Genomic DNA, 21,949 nt, shown 5'->3' on the forward strand with positions numbered 1-21,949 from the left:
TAGTAGGTTGTGTGCCTCCTATGACGGCATTGCTCATTGCTACGCCCGGGGTGGTGAAGTTGGTTCGGGCAAGATCCCTCGGTGATAGTTGTTCCATCTTGTCGGAGTGTTCCTGTTGGTCTGGCGTCCAGGTTGAATTGGCCAAGTGATCACTAAATTATTAGCAACAAATTACCGCAACTAACACGGTGTAATTGTAGCACAAATTAAGTAACCGAGTATCGTATCCACAGGGACTATTATGACGAATCACTCTAAGTAATCCTAATTAAACTCTAGTAATATTCAGGCAAACGAAAGAATGAAGGTTTAATTAACTTAAACTAAAACGCAATTAACAATAATTAAAAAGACGTAGGAAAAATCAAATATAAAAAACAACTGATCCTAGGGTAGTAAATTCATCAATTAAATCTACGCAATAAATCTATTAACCCTATGTACCAGTTTAATCCAGTTATGATGAGAGATCACTTAAGTAATCAATTACTCTCGCTAGAGCAGCAACGATCGTAGATTAGTAAATTCTCTATCTCCGTTAGGTCTCAAGAAAATATACTAACTCCCAATAGCTCCTAAGAATAGCTCCCTATGATCCACCTATCTCCGCTAGGTCTCAAGGTTAAAATCATATCATACATTCCTGAATCCGCTAAACAGTTATCTCCGCTAGGTCTCAAACCGAATAGCTAAACATGCAAACTATTGATCAGATAATTCACAAGAATTAAGTACCAGGAATTATGAATCATAAACTGGAAGGCACAAAAGTATTAACAAATAAATCACATAAATTCAATCAACTATTTACAAACCCTAGAATCAGTTAAAGGAAACTAGCCAGACATGCTAAAGTAAAACATAAACATAAATAAATAGAATGCAATTATAAAAACTGAATTGTATAAAAACTAAAATAAAAACTGAAGTAGCGACTTGAATCTTCAATCTTGATCCAAGCCTTGAAAACTAGAAAGCAATAAAATTCTAAAGCTAAAAACTAAAGTATGAATACTAAGGTTTTCGGGTGTCTGCCGTCTGATGATATGCCTTAGGTCAAAAGAGGACCTATTTATAAGCTTCAGATTTCCTTCAAATCACCATAGGAGTTGCCATGCAAAGTAGAATTCCAAAAGGAAATAGAATTCTAAAGGTAATAGAATCGTGTAAAACAAGGCAACTTTCCAGCTGGATGCACGCACTGAAAACACTCCCACTCTCGCCGTGTTCTGCAGCTCTCGCCAGAGGAAAGGTATCGCCAGAGGACTGGGTGATATCTCTGGTACTTCGTCAGCGGAGTGAACCTCCGCTCTGGCATTTCTCCGCTCTGGCATTTCTCCGCTCTAGCAGCGAAGAAATGAATCCTCTGGTCAGCGGGGAAGTGACTCCTCTCGGCAGAGAAAATAGGTGATTCCTCTGCTCTGGCTTTTGATTTCTCTGGACTCTCGATTTCTCTGACTTTCGACTTCTCTGACTTGACTTTCATCAGAGGAATGGAGACTCCTCTGGCAAGTTGAATTCTCTGCTCTGGAGATTGGTTTCTCTGACGCGGGACTTCACTTCTCCGAATGATTTCTCTGGCGATTGGTGTCTCTGCTCTGGAGACCAAAACATCAAGAAAACGCCAAATTCATCCAAACTTCCCCAAAATTGCATTTTTCCATCTCGAAATCATAAATCTCCTGCAAAGCATAAAATACACCATAAACGCACCAAATTCCAGAAGATTATCTTATAATACGCACATACAAACCCTTAAAAATAGAGTAAATTAAGCATAAATCAACTCCCCCACACTTAGCCTTTTGCTTGTCCTCAAGCAAAATTTATATGAATCCTAGGAAGAAATTGATTTCAACAATGTGCAGTTCCAACCAAACATTCACAAAGTCAATTCAATACTTTACAATCAACACACATCTCTCGGTCATGCAAGTAACTTAAAGTTTAAGAAGCAACACAAGAGTAATGCAAGTAATTCGATCAGACCCAATTCTCCGCTAGAAGTGAATTCCCTAATGTGATCGCCTTTATAATCAATATCACCAATTTTTCACACTTTGTGTGCTTGAGATTTTTCGACAGTTGAGCCATAATTCATGAAATAAAACCATTTGGATTTAATCCAAAGTCTTTTCACGTGGTTTCCCATGCTCATAGTTAGACTAGAGGAGCAGAGACTCAGAGCTATCACTTTTTAGAACAGGCCAGATGTTTCAGAGCTGGCAATTTTTAGAGTTGGCAATTTGTCCAACATTTTTCACAGATTAGATACGATCGTAGGCAATCACAATGACAACACTCCTTCTAGCATCTACCGGACAAATCACGTTTTACTAACTTACAAAAGTGTTGCAACAAAACTCAAAATTCTTTGCACAAACAAGAAACATATATCAAAAGTAAAACAAGAATATCCTCCATTCATTCACAAACCCGAAATGCACATTGGAAACCATCTTCTCTTCCACAAATTCATAAAAATTAGCCAGATTCGAGACTAAAAACTAAGCATAGAAAAATCAATTTCGCCCAATTTTGAAAAATATAAGCACAAAACACCACTCCCCCACACTTAAAGTATGCCATGTCCTCAGGGCATAAAAGAAATATGAAAAGTGTAGAAAACGTCCCTGATTATCGGCAATGAAAAACTGAATCATCGGGCGAAGTGGTGAAGAAGAGGGTTTGCGGTCTGTTTCAGAGGTAAGAGTGACTTCTCTGGCGGCCAGAGCAGCGAAGAGAGTGACTGCGCTGGGATATGACGACTTCCAGAAATCTGACAAAGAAACACTAAACCCCAAACAAAACAACAAAACAAAGAGAAACAAAACAAAACTAAAACGAAACTGAAAGAAAGAAAAACAAAACAAAGAAAAACAGTTGGGTTACCTCCCAACAAGTGCTTAATTTAACGTCTAGAGCTCGACGATACCTCATGGCTCATCCTATCCCCACACGCTGGAAAACAAAGAGGGGCATCAAAAGAAGGCAAACATCTAAATCCCATAACACCTCTGAAAAGGTAAGCCAACCAATCACACAATCAACGATAAAGCAATCGGGATCATTATGCTTCAAAGATATCTCCAAGAACTTGACTATCTTTTCATCTGAATTTGGCTTGGCCAAGCAGCGGGGGATTGGAACAGCAAGCTTGTACTCGGTCCTGGGAGTAGTAGGAATAGAAACATGCTTCTTCATCCTCTGCTCTGGATAATCCCGTTGTTCTGCAGAGGAATGGTGATTCCTCTGCTCTGGATAATCCCGTTGTTCTTCATCCTCAACTGAATTATCAACCACCCGGATGGAATGACATTGCTGATTTTGCTGAGGTTGTTGATATTGGCTCTTCGGGTTGAACTGAGTGTTGCTAGGAAATTGGCCTGGCTTGTTCTGCGCAGCTGCTTGGTTAGCCATCTGACCAACTTGAGTCTCCAACATCTGCACCCGCTTGGACAATGCTGACAAATTTTGCTCCATGTTGGAGATTTTGATCCCCATGTTTGCCGAGTTTGCCTCCATCCCGGTCACCTCACCAACACTTGCTTCATCATCTCCTCTAGTGAATCCTTCTTCGGCTCATTGACAATCATCCTTGTGGAGCTCCGATCATGTGGCAATTGGTAGCTATTGGAGGCCATCTCCTCCAATTCAAAAGTATTTGCCTGCATAGCTGACCCCCGTCCACCTCCATCAAATTGCCCAACTTGAGATTGGTACATGTAATCGAGTAGTGAAGGTGATGGTGGAGGCTGTGCACGTCTGTTGGCCTCTTTAATTTGTCTTTGCTCATCCAGTTGCCTTTGCAGTTCTGCGACTATACGCCACGCAGCTTCAAGATCCAAATTCTCAACCATCGCGTGCTTCTTCTTCTCGCGGTTGTCCAACAGCTGAGACTCCAAACGAAAATCAGAAACTGAAAATAAAAGCTAAAAATAAAATAAAATAAAAACATATTACGCCTGAAATAATGCTTAAGTCTAATCAGAAATATTAAAGTAAATTCTAAATAGTCCCCGGCAACGGCGCCAAAAAGTTGATCACTAAATTATTAGCAACAAATTACCGCAACTAACACGGTGTAATTGTAGCACAAATTAAGTAACCGAGTATCGTATCCACAGGGACTATTATGACGAATCACTCTAAGTAATCCTAATTAAACTCTAGTAATATTCAGGCAAACGAAAGAATGAAGGTTTAATTAACTTAAACTAAAACGCAATTAACAATAATTAAAAAGACGTAGGAAAAATCAAATATAAAAAACAACTGATCCTAGGGTAGTAAATTCATCAATTAAATCTACGCAATAAATCTATTAACCCCATGTACCAGTTTAATCCAGTTATGATGAGAGATCACTTAAGTAATCAATTACTCTCGCTAGAGCAGCAACGATCGTAGATTAGTAAATTCTCTATCTCCGTTAGGTCTCAAGAAAATATACTAACTCCCAATAGCTCCTAAGAATAGCTCCCTATGATCCACCTATCTCCGCTAGGTCTCAAGGTTAAAATCATATCATACATTCCTGAATCCGCTAAACAGTTATCTCCGCTAGGTCTCAAACCGAATAGCTAAACATGCAAACTATTGATCAGATAATTCACAAGAATTAAGTACCAGGAATTATGAATCATAAACTGGAAGGCACAAAAGTATTAACAAATAAATCACATAAATTCAATCAACTATTTACAAACCCTAGAATCAGTTAAAGGAAACTAGCCAGACATGCTAAAGTAAAACATAAACATAAATAAATAGAATGCAATTATAAAAACTGAATTGTATAAAAACTAAAATAAAAACTGAAGTAGCGACTTGAATCTTCAATCTTGATCCAAGCCTTGAAAACTAGAAAGCAATAAAATTCTAAAGCTAAAAACTAAAGTATGAATACTAAGGTTTTCGGGTGTCTGCCGTCTGATGATATGCCTTAGGTCAAAAGAGGACCTATTTATAAGCTTCAGATTTCCTTCAAATCACCATAGGAGTTGCCATGCAAAGTAGAATTCCAAAAGGAAATAGAATTCTAAAGGTAATAGAATCGTGTAAAACAAGGCAACTTTCCAGCTGGATGCACGCACTGAAAACACTCCCACTCTCGCCGTGTTCTGCAGCTCTCGCCAGAGGAAAGGTATCGCCAGAGGACTGGGTGATATCTCTGGTACTTCGTCAGCGGAGTGAACCTCCGCTCTGGCATTTCTCCGCTCTGGCATTTCTCCGCTCTAGCAGCGAAGAAATGAATCCTCTGGTCAGCGGGGAAGTGACTCCTCTCGGCAGAGAAAATAGGTGATTCCTCTGCTCTGGCTTTTGATTTCTCTGGACTCTCGATTTCTCTGACTTTCGACTTCTCTGACTTGACTTTCATCAGAGGAATGGAGACTCCTCTGGCAAGTTGAATTCTCTGCTCTGGAGATTGGTTTCTCTGACGCGGGACTTCACTTCTCCGAATGATTTCTCTGGCGATTGGTGTCTCTGCTCTGGAGACCAAAACATCAAGAAAACGCCAAATTCATCCAAACTTCCCCAAAATTGCATTTTTCCATCTCGAAATCATAAATCTCCTGCAAAGCATAAAATACACCATAAAACGCACCAAATTCCAGAAGATTATCCTAAAACACGCACATACAAACCCCTAAAAAATAGTGTAAATTAAGCATAAATCACCAAGCTCACGCGCTTGCTCCAGTGTGGACGTTATAATGTTAGTACCTGCATTCAAAGTAGCACGGCCTGGATCAGTCAAGTTACTAATGACATTGCGGTTTCTTACCGAAGATGATGGATCCATCACGAGATGGTTGGATACATCCTTACGAGTGATCGGTGTATCTCCTAGAGGCTGCATGGAAGACACTTGGGCTCGTAAGCTGGGAGGTTTAATGATCTCGATAGGCTCCACAGCTTCGAGATGGTCATACAAGTTGGCGTTCTCCTTTTCTAACTTCTTGCATCTCTCCCGCACCTGATTCATCTGTTCAGTCAGAGAAGCGATCTAGGCGGCTAGTTCAGCCTGAGCAATCTGAGCAGCCACGTGGGGTGCGTCGGGAGTTTTAGATCCGTCACGACCGTCAGACATGATTGATGTTCGTAGAGATCTACGGAACGTGCGTTGATTCGCTTGATTGCTAGGGCCCCACGGTGGGCGCCAAATTGTAGAGACTAAAATCTACAATTGAAGTTGACGTCTGCACGTATGGATAGATTGGGCACTAGCAACCTGTTAACACAAGAACACGTAAGAGCCCTAGGTTGAGCACCGGGAGGGGGTGTCGACCGTAGAACCTCCGACGCTCAAGTCAGTAAAGGAATAGCAAAATAGAATGACTAACAAATTGAAATAAGAGAGAAAGATAGGTTGGAATGATTGGTTATTCCAAGGTGTCAGCGGCATCGGAGGGTGGAAACGGTGACGGCATGTTGTGATAATGGAAGGTGGGAGGCAGAGATAGGCCAAGTTGGCTATTTCCGACTTAGAAGAGCAATCAACGTGGTGGCAGAGTAGAGAGAATTCAAGATGTAGAGAGCAAGTAGGATTTTCCGTGTTCTTTTGTGACCTAGTCTGAATGTTTATATAGATGACATCCAATCGCAAGGGTTTGTACAGTCTGGCCTTGTCAAAACCCTATCTCCCAGGTTGTTGCGATTTGGACGGGATCATAAAGATTTACATTCTGAGTGCGTCAGGTTGGTGGGAGACGTCTTTTAGGGTTTGACGGCTGAGAGTCGTCTTTTAGGGTTTGACAGATGGGCCTTGTAACTTCGTCCTTGGGTCACATGCGATATATCTAGCTAGGTTGTGGATTCAAGTCGATCTATAGCTTTCCGGGCCAAATGGACCAATCTGTTCGAGTAATTGGGCTTTGTAGGGTCGTGCCAGATTGATGAGCTAGCTTGATGGGCTTAGGCTGAGTGCGAATTATTCGGTCTGAATGTTGAGACAAATTGGACTTGAAGTGGGATAGTCAACCTGGGTCGGTCTAGGTTGATCTTGCAATAAGTATAACTTGACTTATCGGGCTAGGCGAACAAGTTTTCTTAAGTAATTGAGCCAGCCTCGTTATCGATCCAAGTTGGTTCGAAGTTTGTCGGGCTGGACTGGCCGGGTTGTTTAGCTCATTGGTCCAACTTGCAATGTTAATTGGGCTTGAGCCAAGTTGACGGATTTTGCCCACTACAACAACGTAAATAATTTCCTTCAAAACTAATAAAAATAATACAGTATAAAATAATTATAATAACAATGTAAAATGATCCCATCGAATTTCAGCGAATTAGACAATAGTGGTTTGATAGGTTATATTAGTCTGGCACTTCACCATGGTCTGAAGCACCTATCTTAATGAAAAATGAAATCTATATATTAAAGCAAAATAAATCATATCCTACGTGGCATCCTATAATCACTCCTTTTTAATTTTTCTCAATTCTCATTCATTCTTATTTTTTTCTAAATTTTAATCCATTTCTATATCTAAAAATCATTAAAAATCTAAAAATCATGATACATTTAAAAAAATAAATATCTAAAATATCATTAAATAAATATTCCAACAAAATAAATTCTATCCTACGCGGCGTCGTACAATCACTCCATTCTGATTTTCATCAATTCTCATTCATTCTTATTTTTTTCTAAATTTTTATCAATTTCTATATCTAAAAACCATTAAAAATCTAAAAATCATGATATATTTAAAAACTAAATATCTAAAAAATCATTATATAAATATTCCAACAAAATAAATTCTTTCCTACGCGGCGTCTTACAATCACTCCATTCTAATTTTCCTCAATTCTCATTCATATTTATTTTTTATTTTTTAATCAATTTCCATATCCAAAAATTATTAAATATCTGATGAGGAGTAATATATTGAAGGAATATTAAACTGAATTAATGCTCCGTTTGCCCGATGATCGTTTCTTGGATTATTATTAATTTATCATACAACGATTAATCCTAACATGCTCCTATGAATTTAACAACTGCACGTTGGAGTTAGAAAATACCTGAAGAATTCCTAAGAATTCGTCAATCTATCGCTGAACAGGTCAGCCAACTTCAACGTGCAGTTTAACCCCTCAAACGACCTCCAATCGTATTTTGTGCAGACATACGACTTGTTCGTCTTCGAAAGCGCTTTCCGTGGCCGCCTGTTTCACCTCAATCGGACTTCTGTAGAGGAAGTTATGGCCGTTTTACGGAGACTGCCAGAACTTGGTTTCCTGCGAAAATCTGACTCCAGCTCTGATCTTCTCGACTGTATCCCGCTCAATTCCCAACGTTGGATGGACAACGAGCTATGAGAACTCCCAAGACAGAAAGGCCAATCACGTTCCTGCGCCTCCCTCTGCTCTCAAAACCCTAATATTTTATCAGTGTGTTTTCCTGAGAGCTGACAGCTGTATTTAATAATACAGAAAACTGAAAGGGGGCGCCAGTTTCTATGTGAGGGCCGAAAATCTGCCCTACTTGGGCTAGGAGACATTGGGCCAGCCCAGGGACCAGATACAAGGAATAAAGATGGGCCTCAAATAAATTAATTTATCTATGGTCAGCCCAGACCATAATTAATTTATAAATATCAGTTCATTCCACTAGAGAACCGATACTGACTTACCCCTTTATTGCCGGTGATGAGTCGGGGCTTGTATTTAGACTTATTAAATCTCCGTATTTAAAATATCCGACATCCATTAATTAATTAGAGCTCTGACAGCTTAAATTAATTAATCTCTTAATAATTCCTTAAGCAGTACCACTCAAACTTTATTATTACGCCTGAACTTAATCAACCTGCAGGGTTTAGCGTAATAAACCTTATTGAGCTCCTTAAGGGGATGTCATTATCCTATACCGGATACGGGTACTAATACAGATAATCAAATATCATATATTAACCGCTATCACCCAAGATACAGAGTACTCGAGTTAGTATATAACTTTCACCCATAGTAAGTCAAAGTGATATACGAATTAATATATATATCTGAATACTTATTAGTATTAAGATTTATAAGTCACCGAGATCTTGATTCTTCACTTAAGTCAGATAGAAGAATACATCTCAAACTGTGGTCCTATCAATACGTAATGACGTACCAGTATAGACAAGTAGCCAAGACAAACTACTTCCATCTATACTGCAGCCTAAACCAATAACTTGTCCTAGAGTTATTTCGGCTGTGATCATATTATATCTCTTAAGGTTATTCCAATTATATGGTCTTCTGTGATCTACAACACACCATATAATCTACTTATATAGAGATAAAGAACATACATATGCAATCATGAACACAATCAGATAGGAGATTAGATAGTGAACTTAGGAAACATTGTATACAAGCATAAAACGTTCTTGCTTTCAGTATACAAATCCAACAATCTCCCACTTATACTAAAGCAAACTTTTAGTATACAATGCGTCTATTTACCAATCACCTAACACTTCTCCCACTTATACTTAAAGTTTCCTAAGTGGGTGGCATCAATCTGGCATCAATCGCATTCCCATCTTTCAATGACCATTTGCGATAAGCCTTTTGTGAAAGATCAGTAGGTTTCTCCAATATGTGAGAATTTATTCTTTGAGCACAAAAACCTCGATTTACGAATAATCGTATAACTTGGTACTTACTCTCCATGTGTTTAACCCCTTGTGGTTCTTGGATTCCTTAGAGTTCGCAACTGCACTTGAGATATCACGAAGGTGATGCTCCCACGCAAACTAGGAATTACCCTTAGATCCTGGAGGTAGTGGTCAAACCAAAAGGTTTTACCTCCCAAGAAAAAACACATAGCTCGAGGTAATTATTCTTTGTTCCGGTCAGCCTGGAAATCCGAAATCATATAATCCAAAAAGGAACTAAACTGTCTAACTGGTAAACTATCCTTATTCTCTAGTCAGGGACTTGAGAATATAATTTACCACAATTCAGTGTCCTTAACTAGGACTATACTGATATCTTACAATCATGCTAACTGCATAGCAAATATAAGATCTCGTACATAGCAATCCATACATGAAGCTATCTACTGCGGAAACGTAGAATACTGCCTTCATTTCCTCAACCTTAATAGGCATCTTAAGACATAGTCTTTAGATAAAGGAACGCCATATCTAAAAGTTAGCAATCCTTTCTTGGCGGTATTCATACTACAACGAGTATTCTCAGTATCAATGTAAGACACTCGAGATAAGCCCAACATCCTTTTCTAGTGATCCCTTATTACTTTGATCACAAAGATGTATACTGTACCTCCTTAGTCTTTCATATGAGACTGTTCGGATAACCATTACTTTATGTCTTAACAATAGCTCCATATTGTCGCCAATTAGGAGGATATTGTTTACATAAAATGCAAGATAAACCACATCACCGATGACACGACAGCGATTGACACGAGATGTTTCTCTCCCTCCCTCACGTAACCTCGATGGTTTAAGTGAGCTGCTATGGGTAAAATGATCCGAATGTTCTGAGCATGGTACTTGCGAAAATATCATCATAACCTATACCCTTACACTGGGCATAACCTTTCGCCACCAGTCTAGCTTCGGAAGCTACGACCTTGCTCATTCGGGCCTGTCATTATCTTGCATACTCACTTACAACCTAAGGCATGACTGCCTCCTGGTAGCAAGATTTTCTAGTATACACCCATATTCTTAATGGATTGCTCCATTGAGGTGTGCCAAGAATCTACATTCTCTTCTTCCACTAATTCCAAGTAGATATCTGGGTCGATTCTCTTATATTCACTACCAGGGACTGAATCCAAAGATTCTCCCAAGAACATAAATCGATCGGGTTGTCCTACAACCCTCCCACTACAATGGATCTGTGGTGGCACATGTGTGTCAACAGTGCGTGCAGTGTCTTGTGGTACAAAACTCTTGCATACTTGGCTTGGGTGATGGAATCGCCTGTCTAATGTCTTCAATTTCTTGAAACACACTATCTGACTTGGATTAGTAATTATTCCCATAGTCCACTTCTAAGAATCGTGTGTCATTGCTAATAATCACCTTCTGATTCTTTAGGACTAATTGCAAAGATGCATAACTCATCATCGGACATATTTTTCCAAGAGTGACCTATTTCTTCTCTCCACCACACCATTTTATATAAGGATTACATGGTGTAGTAAACTGGGTTGGAATCCCAAACACTGACAATGAATCAGAAAAGATCATTCCTAACACATTATTGGTCCTTTATCCCCTTTGTCATGAATGACCTGGTCTCCATCTTTTCCTCTATACAAGATTCGCAGGTTCGAAATAGTACAACCTGGATTGAATCCAATGTACTTATTTAGACACGAGCCTTTGGATCCTGTTAAGATAGATGTGACCTAATCTAGGGTATCAATATATGTGTAAGATCCTCATGAGAGATTAGCCTTAACTTTTCTCTTTCTTTTGTTCGATGATGTAAATGCAATATAAATGTATTTTGAAGACAAGTTATAGTGTGAAGAGAGATGTTCAAAAATACCAGAATAGACAACTTTTGTCATTTCTTATGATAGAAACACCACTATCAAAAATGACATAAGATCCATATATTCAAAATTTTGGAACATGATAAGGAACTCTCAAAAACTAAACTATGTCTTTAGGACTTAAAGACAAGTCTTCAATTGCAACAACTGCGACTCTAGTCACGTTGCCTATGAAGACAATCATCTCATCACTTCTCAGCTTCCTTGTCAGCCTTAAAGCCATGCAAGGTGCAACAATCATTATCAGTTTCTCTCGTTATCCACTACTCAAAACTGAGTAGAAAACGAGCTGACATGTCTCAGTTACTATAGCAAGTGAAGTACCTTAACCCTTTGCCTTGAGTATTGAAAGAAGAAATCTCCAATACCCAATCTTATCACACCACTACTCCCACTATTTCCCTTGTCTTTCTTGCCCCTTGGACCCTTCTTCTTCCCGTCATTCGACGAAGAAGATGGCTCTCCTTTGGCAATAACAAGTGCTTGCACATCTCTTTTCCACAACTTCCTTAGCCGTAACTAGAGCATTCAACAACTCAAAAGAAGTATTATCTTTCTTGCTCATAACAGCATTGAGGCGGAAGTTCTTAATTAAAAGACTTGGGAAGAAAGTTCAGGATAATATCGACTTTTGCCTCACCGTCGATACTCCCACTGAGCAAGTCAGGTCCGTCAAAAAATTTGCATGACATGCTCGTGCACTGAGTTGTGCTCACTCATAAAAATAACAAGATTACTCTCATCAAATTTAAATGAGCAGCTCAGTCCAACTCTCCGAACACTTTCTTGAGATTCAACATGATGCTAATAGCATCGTCCATGCCCTGATGTTGGAGCTACAAGGTTTGTGACATTATACTCATAATATAGCATATAGCCACATTATTCGCCTTATGTCACCTTTTATGTAATTCATTTTTCTCATCAGTTGACTCATTATTCGGACCAATAGAACGTGGAGTAGTAAGCAACACAAAAATTGTGTTAGTTTGTGATAAAGATAAAAATCCAAAAACTGCGTTTCCATTTTATATATGTGGACCGGTTAAAAGACTTTGTGCAAGAATAAAGAAACAGGAGACATAGACATATCTGAAAGTAACGAACATAAAGCACATAATTCGTAACAATAATATTGTAACCTTTTGATAAAACAATATTAATGAAACCTCCAACGGCTCAAAGAATCCCATGTGCAAGCCACGTTGGGTGGACGTTTACACATGAACTCCTTAACCAGACTATTTACCTAGTCATTTAATTTCCATCCATGTCAACTTAACCTTTTGACAAAGGAAATTAATAGTTGGCACCTTAACTAGACCATATCATCATCAAGAAGGGACTCCTTTGGGAGTTGTACATTGTACTTGATATGATATCTAAGCAATGACCACATTTTAACCTTGAAAATTAAATTCTCGAAATTAGCATACTCACTCGGACCATGCCGCTTTCAATTTAATTTTCTTGGTTATCTTATTTAATTCCATTCTCCAAAGTACTTGTGAAAATTACACAAGTAAGCCACGTTGGGTGGACGTTTACTGCATAACTCCCACTACTTTAATGGATTTAAATATTTTTATAGAAATCTCTTCTGACAAACTTATGAGAAACAAATATGAAGTAAGCCACGTTGGGTGGACGTTTACTCACATTGCTAATCACTTTGTCTAGAGACCGCATGTGGAGGTCTACATAATTTTAAGAATAAAAATTAATAAGAAATAACCACAATTTAACTTTGAAATTAAATTCTTGAATTTGACATACTCACTCGGACCATGTCGCATTCAATTTAATTTCTTAGTTATCTTATTTAATTCCATCCTCTAAAGTACTCGTGAAAAATTATACGAGTAAGCCACGTTGTGTGGACGTTTACTGCATAACTCCCACTACTTTAATGGATTTAAATATTTTTATAGAAACCTCATCTGACAAACTTATGAAAGAACAAAAATGAAGTAAGCCACGCTGTGTGGACGTTTACTCACATCGTCAATCACTTTGTCTAGAGGCCGCTTGTGGCAATCTAAACAATTTTTAATCATCTATAAAATTATTAATACAGCTTAGTCTTTTTCTTTCAAAAGGTTTGATCATGCTCAACACATAATCCTAAACATGCTCATCTAGAACGCAACATGTAAAACATGCTCGCAGAATTCTCAAACATGCTTAAGAAAACGATAAACCTAGCATGCTTGTCTAAGCGCAGTTAATAAACACATATTAACAAGCAGAGACAATAACAGCATGCAACGAGCATAAAGGATTAACACCACGACATGCAAAGAACAGAATAAAAGAATTAAATTCTTCGTGACCCATTCGTGGAATCCCAACTTCTAATCTATTACATTTAAAACAGAAAAGAAAACCTAAAAACAAAACTTTGGCCCGAACACTTTAGGCCCGTCTTTGGAATTAGGGTTTGGGCCCCCTAGGGTTTGTAGAAACTCGCGCCTACCTAGGGTTTGGGACACCCTAGGCGCCGCCTCCACCACGCCTTGACAGCAGCCAGACGGACTCGGCAGCAGCCTGCCCGGCGTGGCAGCAGCCTCCCGGCGCGAGCAGCAGCCTGCCCGGTGCACCAGCAGCCTCCCGGCGCGAGCAGCAGCCTGCCCGGCGCACCAGCAGCCTCCCAGCGCGAGCAGCAGCCTGCCCGGCGCACCAGCAGCCTCCCGGCGTGAGCAGCAGCCAGCCCGGCGCACAGCCCGGCGTGCAGCAGCACCAGCCCGGCGCGCACAGCAGCCAGCCCGGCGCACAGCCCCGGCGTGCAGCAGCAGTAACCCGGCGCGCAGCCCGGCGTGCAGCAGCACCAGCCCGGCGCGCACAGCAGCCAGCCCGGCGCACAGCCCCAGCGTGCAGCAGCAGCAGCCCGGCGCGCAGCCCGGCGTGCAGCAGCACCAGCCCGGCGCGCAGCCCCGGCGTGCAGCAGCAGCAGCCCAGCGTGCATCCTCAGCTCCTGGTCCCGGCAACCTCGGCAGATCCAGCACGAGAACAGCAGCAACGGCAGCAGCGGCCGCACGACTCCAGCCGGGCACGCAGCAGCGCAAAGCACGCACGCGCAGTCCATGGCGCGCCCAGCCTCTGCTCGCCAGTCATGCTCCTCGGCCCTACCTTTGCCCGACCAGTCTCGCCCCTCGGCACCTCGCTGCCCTCTTTACTCTCCAACTCCGTTCTTCGATGTTGATTCGTCGTCGTCATCGTTCCGTTTTCCAACAATTACAGATTACAAAGGAAAACAAATACAATTTGAAATCCTAATCTAACCACGGATTTTCTCGCGGTGAAAAACGATTACAACGTCAAAACGACGTATCCCACGAATCAACAGACCACGAAGAACAACAGCAGTAAAAACAACGCACATTATTAATCATACATAAATTAATAATAGAGCCAAGAAATTAATCCTGGGCTCTGATACCAATTGAAGGAATATTAAACTGAATTAATGCTCCGTTTGCCCGATGATCGTTTCTTGGATTATTATTAATTTATCATACAACGATTAATCCTAACATGCTCCTATGAATTTAACAACTGCACGTTGGAGTTAGAAAATACCTGAAGAATTCCTAAGAATTCGTCAATCTATCGCTGAACAGGTCAGCCAACTTCAACGTGCAGTTTGACCCCTCAAACGACCTCCAATCGTATTTTGTGCAGACATACGACTTGTTCGTCTTCGAAAGAGCTTTCCGTGGCCGCCTGTTTCACCTCAATCGGACTTCTGTAGAGGAAGTTATGGCCGTTTTACGGAGACTGCCAGAACTTGGTTTCCTGCGAAAATCTGACTCCAGCTCTGATCTTCTCGACTGTATCCCGCTCAATTCCCAACGTTGGATGGACAACGAGCTATGAGAACTCCCAAGACAGAAAGGCCAATCACGTTCCTGCGCCTCCCTCTGCTCTCAAAACCCTAATATTTTATCAGTGTGTTTTCCTGAGAGCTGACAGCTGTATTTAATAATACAGAAAACTGAGAGGGGGCGCCAGTTTCTATGTGAGGGCCGAAAATCTGCCCTACTTGGGCTAGGAGACATTGGGCCAGCCCAGGGACCAGATACAAGGAATAAAGATGGGCCTCAAATAAATTAATTTATCTATGGTCAGCCCAGACCATAATTAATTTATAAATATCAGTTCATTCCACTAGAGAACCGATACTGACTTACCCCTTTATTGCCGGTGATGAGTCGGGGCTTGTATTTAGACTTATTAAATCTCCGTATTTAAAATATCCGACATCCATTAATTAATTAGAGCTCTGACAGCTTAAATTAATTAATCTCTTAATAATTCCTTAAGCAGTACCACTCAAACTTTATTATTACGCCTGAACTTAATCAACCTGCAGGGTTTAGCGTAATAAACCTTATTGAGCTCCTTAAGGGGATGTCATTATCCTATACCGGATACGGGTACTAATATAGATAATCAAATATCATATATTAACCGCTATCACCCAAGATACAGAGTACTCGAGTTAGTATATAACTTTCACCCATAGTAAGTCAAAGTGATATACGAATTAATATATATATCTGAATACTTATTAGTATTAAGATTTATAAGTCACCGAGATCTTGATTCTTCACTTAAGTCAGATAGAAGAATACATCTCAAACTGTGGTCCTATCAATACGTAATGACGTACCAGTATAGACAAGTAGCCAAGACAAACTACTTCCATCTATACTGCAGCCTAAACCAATAACTTGTCCTAGAGTTATTTCGGCTGTGATCATATTATATCTCTTAAGGTTATTCCAATTATATGGTCTTCTGTGATCTACAACACACCATATAATCTACTTATATAGAGATAAAGAACATACATATGCAATCATGAACACAATCAGATAGGAGATTAGATAGTGAACTTAGGAAACATTGTATACAAGCATAAAACGTTCTTGCTTTCAGTATACAAATCCAACATATATGTAGACCAGAGGAATCTATTTACCAGTGGAATCACGGGGAGCAGCGAGGTAGATTTCATCAAAAGAATCGTACTCGCTGGAAGAACCATCCTCACCAGAGGAATCATACTCGCCAGAGGAACCATTCTCACCAGAGGAATCTTGCTCGCCAGAGAAGTCACTTTCGCCAGAGGAGTCTCGTCCACCAGAGAAGTCACTTTTGCCACCAGAGGAGTCTCGCCCACCAGAGAAGTCACTTTCGCCAGAATGAAGCAACAAAAGCGCGGTGAAATCTCCCGCGTAAAGACGAATTTCCTATAATACCCTCGACCATGCAAGGCGCATGCGTGTATGCCGATTTTACTATTTTACCCTCCCATGTAATCTATAAATAAGCCTTGAGCTCGTGTATTGTAGGCTACGTTATCTCTAATTCTCAATACAGCAGTAGTTTTCTCTTGAGTTCCTGCATTTCGACTGTTTTCTTTGTCTCCTTCGTTCAATCATACTAGGTATAATCTACGTTTACTGCTCTTTAGTCTAGGTGTTGGTTCTTTGTTTCACCAACTGGCGCCGTCTGTGGGAAGATAACTGAGTTAGGATGTGAGTTTGTGGTCGCCGGCGCACGTAGATCTGAAGTTTCAATCGGGTTTGCGTGTGTCGGTACCGTTTGAGCCGATAATTCGGGCACCCAGATGAATTCGATCCGTTAATTATGTTTTTCGGGCTGATTTGCTTTTAATCTTCTGCGATCTGTGTTTAGTTACGTTTTTTATGCATGGGGAAAGGTGGTGAAGGTTGTAAATCGTGAATTGGGGGGATTTGTGGTTATTTACCGATTGATCGGTTTAATTGTAGGCGAATGCAGGGTTTCTTCGTAGAATTGGGGTTTTATTTACAGATCTGATGTTTATACCGTTGGATTATGGGGCATTACTCTGTTTTTGGTTGTGTTTAGTTTTTTGCTGTGGATTTACGGGTTTTGCACCGATGATATGTTAATTAATACCTTGTTTCTGTTATCATGGGTTTTTGCTGTTGGTTTCCGGGTTTCGCACCGATAAAAAGTTGTTTAGTACTCTGTTTCTGTCATGCTGGGTTTGCGCTGTTGATTTGCGGGTGTTTTTCGTTTAAGGGTGTTAATTATCGATGTTTTCCATGTTTTTGCGGCTAGTTTTCATTTTCTATCGGTGGATTGTGGGGTGGTACTCTGTTTCTGTTGTGTTGGGCTTGTGCTGTGGGTTTGCGGGTGTTTTTCGTTTAAGGGTGATAATTATCGGTGTTCTCCATGTTTTCTTCAGCTAATCTTCGTTTTATACCCTGTTTAACGCGCTATGCTAGTAATCCAGCTGATTGCTTGATAACTCTGTTGTTTTGGGTGTTGTGGTTCTTTTAGCGCACGATCGTGGTAATTTTGGGTTACGATGTTCGTTTTCTTGCATAATTCTCATTATATATCGTGCCTAACGTATTGCGCTAACAAGTTTCTTGGTGGTTGCTCTGTTTATGCCTATCTTTGGGTCTCTTACTTTAGTTCTCTTGACACTCTGTTTCTTCTGCCGGATCTTAATACGAGTTCACAGGGGAAACTTCTGTTATTCGGGCTTTGTTATTTCAATCTATACCCTGGGTTTATTTCCAGTGTATAGAGTTATCTTGAGGGGACTTTTTTAACGGCCTCTGCGCCGGTGTTCGGGATTTCTTATATCGGGATTTCAATCAGTAAAGGAGGATCTACTCATATGTCATCTGGATTTCTTCTCACTCTGTTTATGTGCAGGTACCATGGGATCTTCTGATGCTCACCGCACCTTGGAGAAGGAGTTCGACTCCGCTGCTCTCACTACTGAGGTGCCTACCTCACTGCTCAACGGCCTGCAGGGCAACACCACCTTCACTGTGCCACCAGGTTTTCCGGCTATCCCAGCCACTCCGCTGACAGGGTTAACAGGCAACTTCCAGAGATCTGCTCTGGTGACACCGGGATCAGACATGCCAGGCTTGGCCCCCACGTCTGGTGGTGTGGTGGGCAACTCAACTTTGGGCTAACGGAACAGATGCTGGCGCTGCTTCACTACTCTGCCGTGCGTCAGGCACTGGGGACTCCCCTGTTATCCACCGCCCCCGCTGTAACTCCCCTGGTAGGAGCGACCAATCTGCAGGTCATTGAGGCCCCACCTCCCGCTGCTCAGGAGGCAAACAATCTGGTAATCAACAAACAGGCTGCGCCAATTGGGGAAATACAAAAACTACCCACCGAGAGGGCACAGGAGAGAAGGCCAGAGGGGAGCCGAGTCCGGTTCAATAGCGTTGTCATGAAGGAGAAGGTTGACGAGTCTGATAGTCAGTCCATCTCCCCCGTGTTTGAGGAGGAGAGGCCGAGGGAGAAAGAGCGATTGAAGGACCAGGTGTCGCAATTGAAGCACCAGCTGGAGGATCTGGAGGAATCACTGAGGGAGAAATCCCGGAGGGACGATAGAGGGCAGAGGTCAGGGAAATCAAACAGAGCAGAGAAGTCGTATAGGGCAGAGAGGTCCCATCGTTCAGAGAAATCACACTATATAGAGAGGTCAGAGGAACAGGAGCTGGAGTATTCCTCTGGCAGGCTAGGGCACAGGGTTCACAAGCGTCATGCCCATGACGCACCAAAGGAAAGAAGGGAGCATGGGAGACATAAGGAGGATAAAAGGGCCAAAACATCGAGGTTCCACCCTATCAACAACCGCAGTCCTTTCTCCGACGACATTCTGGCGGACACTTTACCCAGAAGCTACAAACCCATCTCGCTAGACTATGATGGCACTACCGACCCGGAGGTACACCTCAATCGGTTTGAGGGGATGGTCACACTACATATGTATACTGAGGGCATCAAGTGCCGCATCTTCTCCACTACTCTGACCGGACCAGCTCAGTTGTGGTTTGGAACGCTTCCCCTAAATTCTATTCACTCCTTTGAGGATTTGCAGACCCGCTTCCTACGTCAGTTCGCAAGCTCGCGAAGGGTAGGAAAGTCAGCTCTTTCGCTGATGGACATCAAGCAGGATCAGAATGAAACACTGAGGGAATATACTGCTAGATTTAATCTCGCTGCTCTGGAGGTGCCAGAGGCGGAGTCACAAATCAAGAATTGCGCCTATGTCAGAGGGCTCAGGCCGGGGATCTTCTTTGACGAGCTACAGATCCGACCAGCAAAGGATTTCGACGATATTATGGCGAGGTTGCCAGGCTATTTGCAGTTGGAGGACGCCAGGATGGCGAGAAAAGCGGAAAATGATAAACATAAAGCCAAAAGAGCTGAGGAAGCACCATAGAGACAGCGACACCAGGACAGGGCACCGTTCAGAGGGTTACCTCCAAGGGTACTGCCACCCCAAGGAGAGATGCCGCCCTGACAACAACGTACTGTAAACGAAGTTACGCGATTCACTGAATACACACCTCTGAACAAACCACAGGAGGAAATCTTCCATTTGATAAAAAACCAACCGTTCTTCCGGGCACCAGGGACTTATCGGGACGGGCCGCCGCAGGAGGGGCCCAACAATAAGCTGTGCGAGTATCACAATGTCTTTGGACATTATACCAAATATTGTGGTCATCTTAAACACCAGTTGGAATTATTGGTTCGCCAGGGAAATCTCGATCAGTTTATCGACAGAGGCAATGAGGGCCAGAGACGGAATCAGGGAAATGATCAGAGGGATCATAGGGACCAGAGGGATCATAGGGACCAGAGAGATCAGAGGGATCAGAGGGATCAAAGAAATAACCGAGAACAGCGACAAGAGCAGGGGAATAATAGGGACCGCAAACCTGATGACAACCGGGATAACCGCAGAGAAGGGCCAGAAAGACAAGCACCTCCTTTCTCGTATAGGAGGGAAGTACACATGATCTGTGGAGAAAACGAGATGCCCACATCAAATAGGGCTAAGAAACAAGTTGTCCGAGCAGTCAAGTCGGGGTACTACCCTAAACGGGTTATGGAGATTTCAAGCGCGGCAGAGGAGCCGGCTATCACCTTTGGGACAGAGGATTTACGCACATTAATGTACCCACATGATGATGCGCTGGTTATTATGGCGGACATAGCGGGCTGCATTGTTCACCGTATCTTAGTAGACTCGGGTAGCGCAGTGAATATCTTATATCTGTCGTGCCTTCAAAACATGGGAATCGAAGTACACATTGAGCCAACGAATGCCCCTCTGTTTGGGTTCGGGGGAGAAATGGTCATGCCTATAGGTTACGTGGAATTGCCGTTAAATCTCGGCACTGCAGCTGCTGCCAGCAAAACTAGAATGGTGCGATTCTTGGTGGTGGATATGCCAAAACCATCTTACAATGTAATACTCGGCCGGCCTGCCTTGATGGCGTTCAGGGCAGTAATCTCTATGTTTCACTTGAAGATGAAATTCCCCATCGAGGGGGGGAGAGTGGGAGAAGTCTGTGGTGACCAAACGGCATCGAAAGCATGCCATGTACAAATGCTTACACATTCCTCAGGGTAAAAAAGGGAAAGAACAACAGAGGGAGCGGATATGCGGAAGAAGGGGAAAGTGGGCGAGGTACATGCCCCGGCAGAGGAACGACAGGAGTTGGCAGACTTGTTGAAGGACAGGGATAGTACAGAGAAGACCGCTCTGGTTTCTACAAGTGATGTTTGTAACATGATCGAGTTATTTCCAGGGAAGGAGGGCTTCCAGACCAAAATCGGGTCTTCCATGAGTGATTAGGTCAGAGAAGAACTCATTAGTTGTCTTCGGCGAAATGCAGATGTGTTTGCATTCAGCACCGCTGATTTAAAGGGAATTGACAGAGGGCTGGCAGAGCACTGCCTTAACGTGGATCCTAGAGTTAAGCCAGTAAAACAACGAACGATGAATTTTGGGGCTGAGAAGGACGCTGCAATCAGGGAGCAAGTGCAAGGGCTGTTGGAAGCAGGGCACATCGAGGAGGTGCAATATCCAGAATGGATTTCAAATGCTGTGATGGTACCAAAGAAAACAAATACTTGGAGGATGTGTGTCGATTTCAGAGATTTGAACGCCGCCTGCCCAAAGGACCACTATCCTCTGCCGAGGATTGACCAGTTGGTGGATTCCACTTCGGGGTGTGCTTTATTGTCCATGATGGACGTATATCAGGGATACCACTAGGTAAAAATGAATAGAGGGGATATTGCCAAAACGGCCTTCGCCGTCTGTTGTGGGGTCTATGGCTGGAGGAGTATGCCGTTTGGCCTGAAAAATGCAGGGGCCACGTGTCAGCGAATGATGGAAAAAATCTTCAAAGAACAGCTTGCTAAGAATATCTCAGTGTATGTGGATGACATGCTCGTGCGGAGTGTCAGGGCGGAGGACCATGTCTCTGACCTGGAGGAGATCTTCACTGTTGTTAGAAAACACCGGCTCATGCTGAATCCAGCGAAGTGCACCTTTGGGGTCACAACAGGGAAATTCTTGGGCTACAAGGT

The 21,949-nt window shown here is 42.1% G+C and overlaps 1 protein-coding gene across 1 annotated transcript; it reads left to right on the top strand.

Annotated features, from left to right (window-relative positions):
- The first annotated feature begins 18,527 nt into the window (after positions 1–18,527).
- LOC131008279 (uncharacterized) lies at positions 18,528–20,984 on the top strand. Its single transcript, XM_057935165.1, has 2 exons — positions 18,528–19,727; positions 20,106–20,984. The coding sequence occupies exons 1-2, from the start codon at positions 18,528–18,530 to the stop codon at positions 20,982–20,984; spliced, it is 2,079 nt and encodes a 692-aa protein (XP_057791148.1).
- The last annotated feature ends 965 nt before the right edge of the window (positions 20,985–21,949 follow it).

This window comes from Salvia miltiorrhiza, chromosome 2 (assembly GCF_028751815.1).
Source record: "Salvia miltiorrhiza cultivar Shanhuang (shh) chromosome 2, IMPLAD_Smil_shh, whole genome shotgun sequence".
NCBI lineage: Eukaryota > Viridiplantae > Streptophyta > Magnoliopsida > Lamiales > Lamiaceae > Salvia > Salvia miltiorrhiza.

Coding starts and splice junctions, on each gene's coding strand:
- LOC131008279 (XM_057935165.1), top strand. CDS start 18,528: ATGCTGGCGCTGCTTCACTACTCTGCCGTGCGTCAGGCACTGGGGACT. Junction 19,728..20,105: donor AGTTGGAGGACGCCAGGATG/GCGAGAAAAGCG, acceptor TTGGTTCGCCAG/GGAAATCTCGATCAGTTTAT.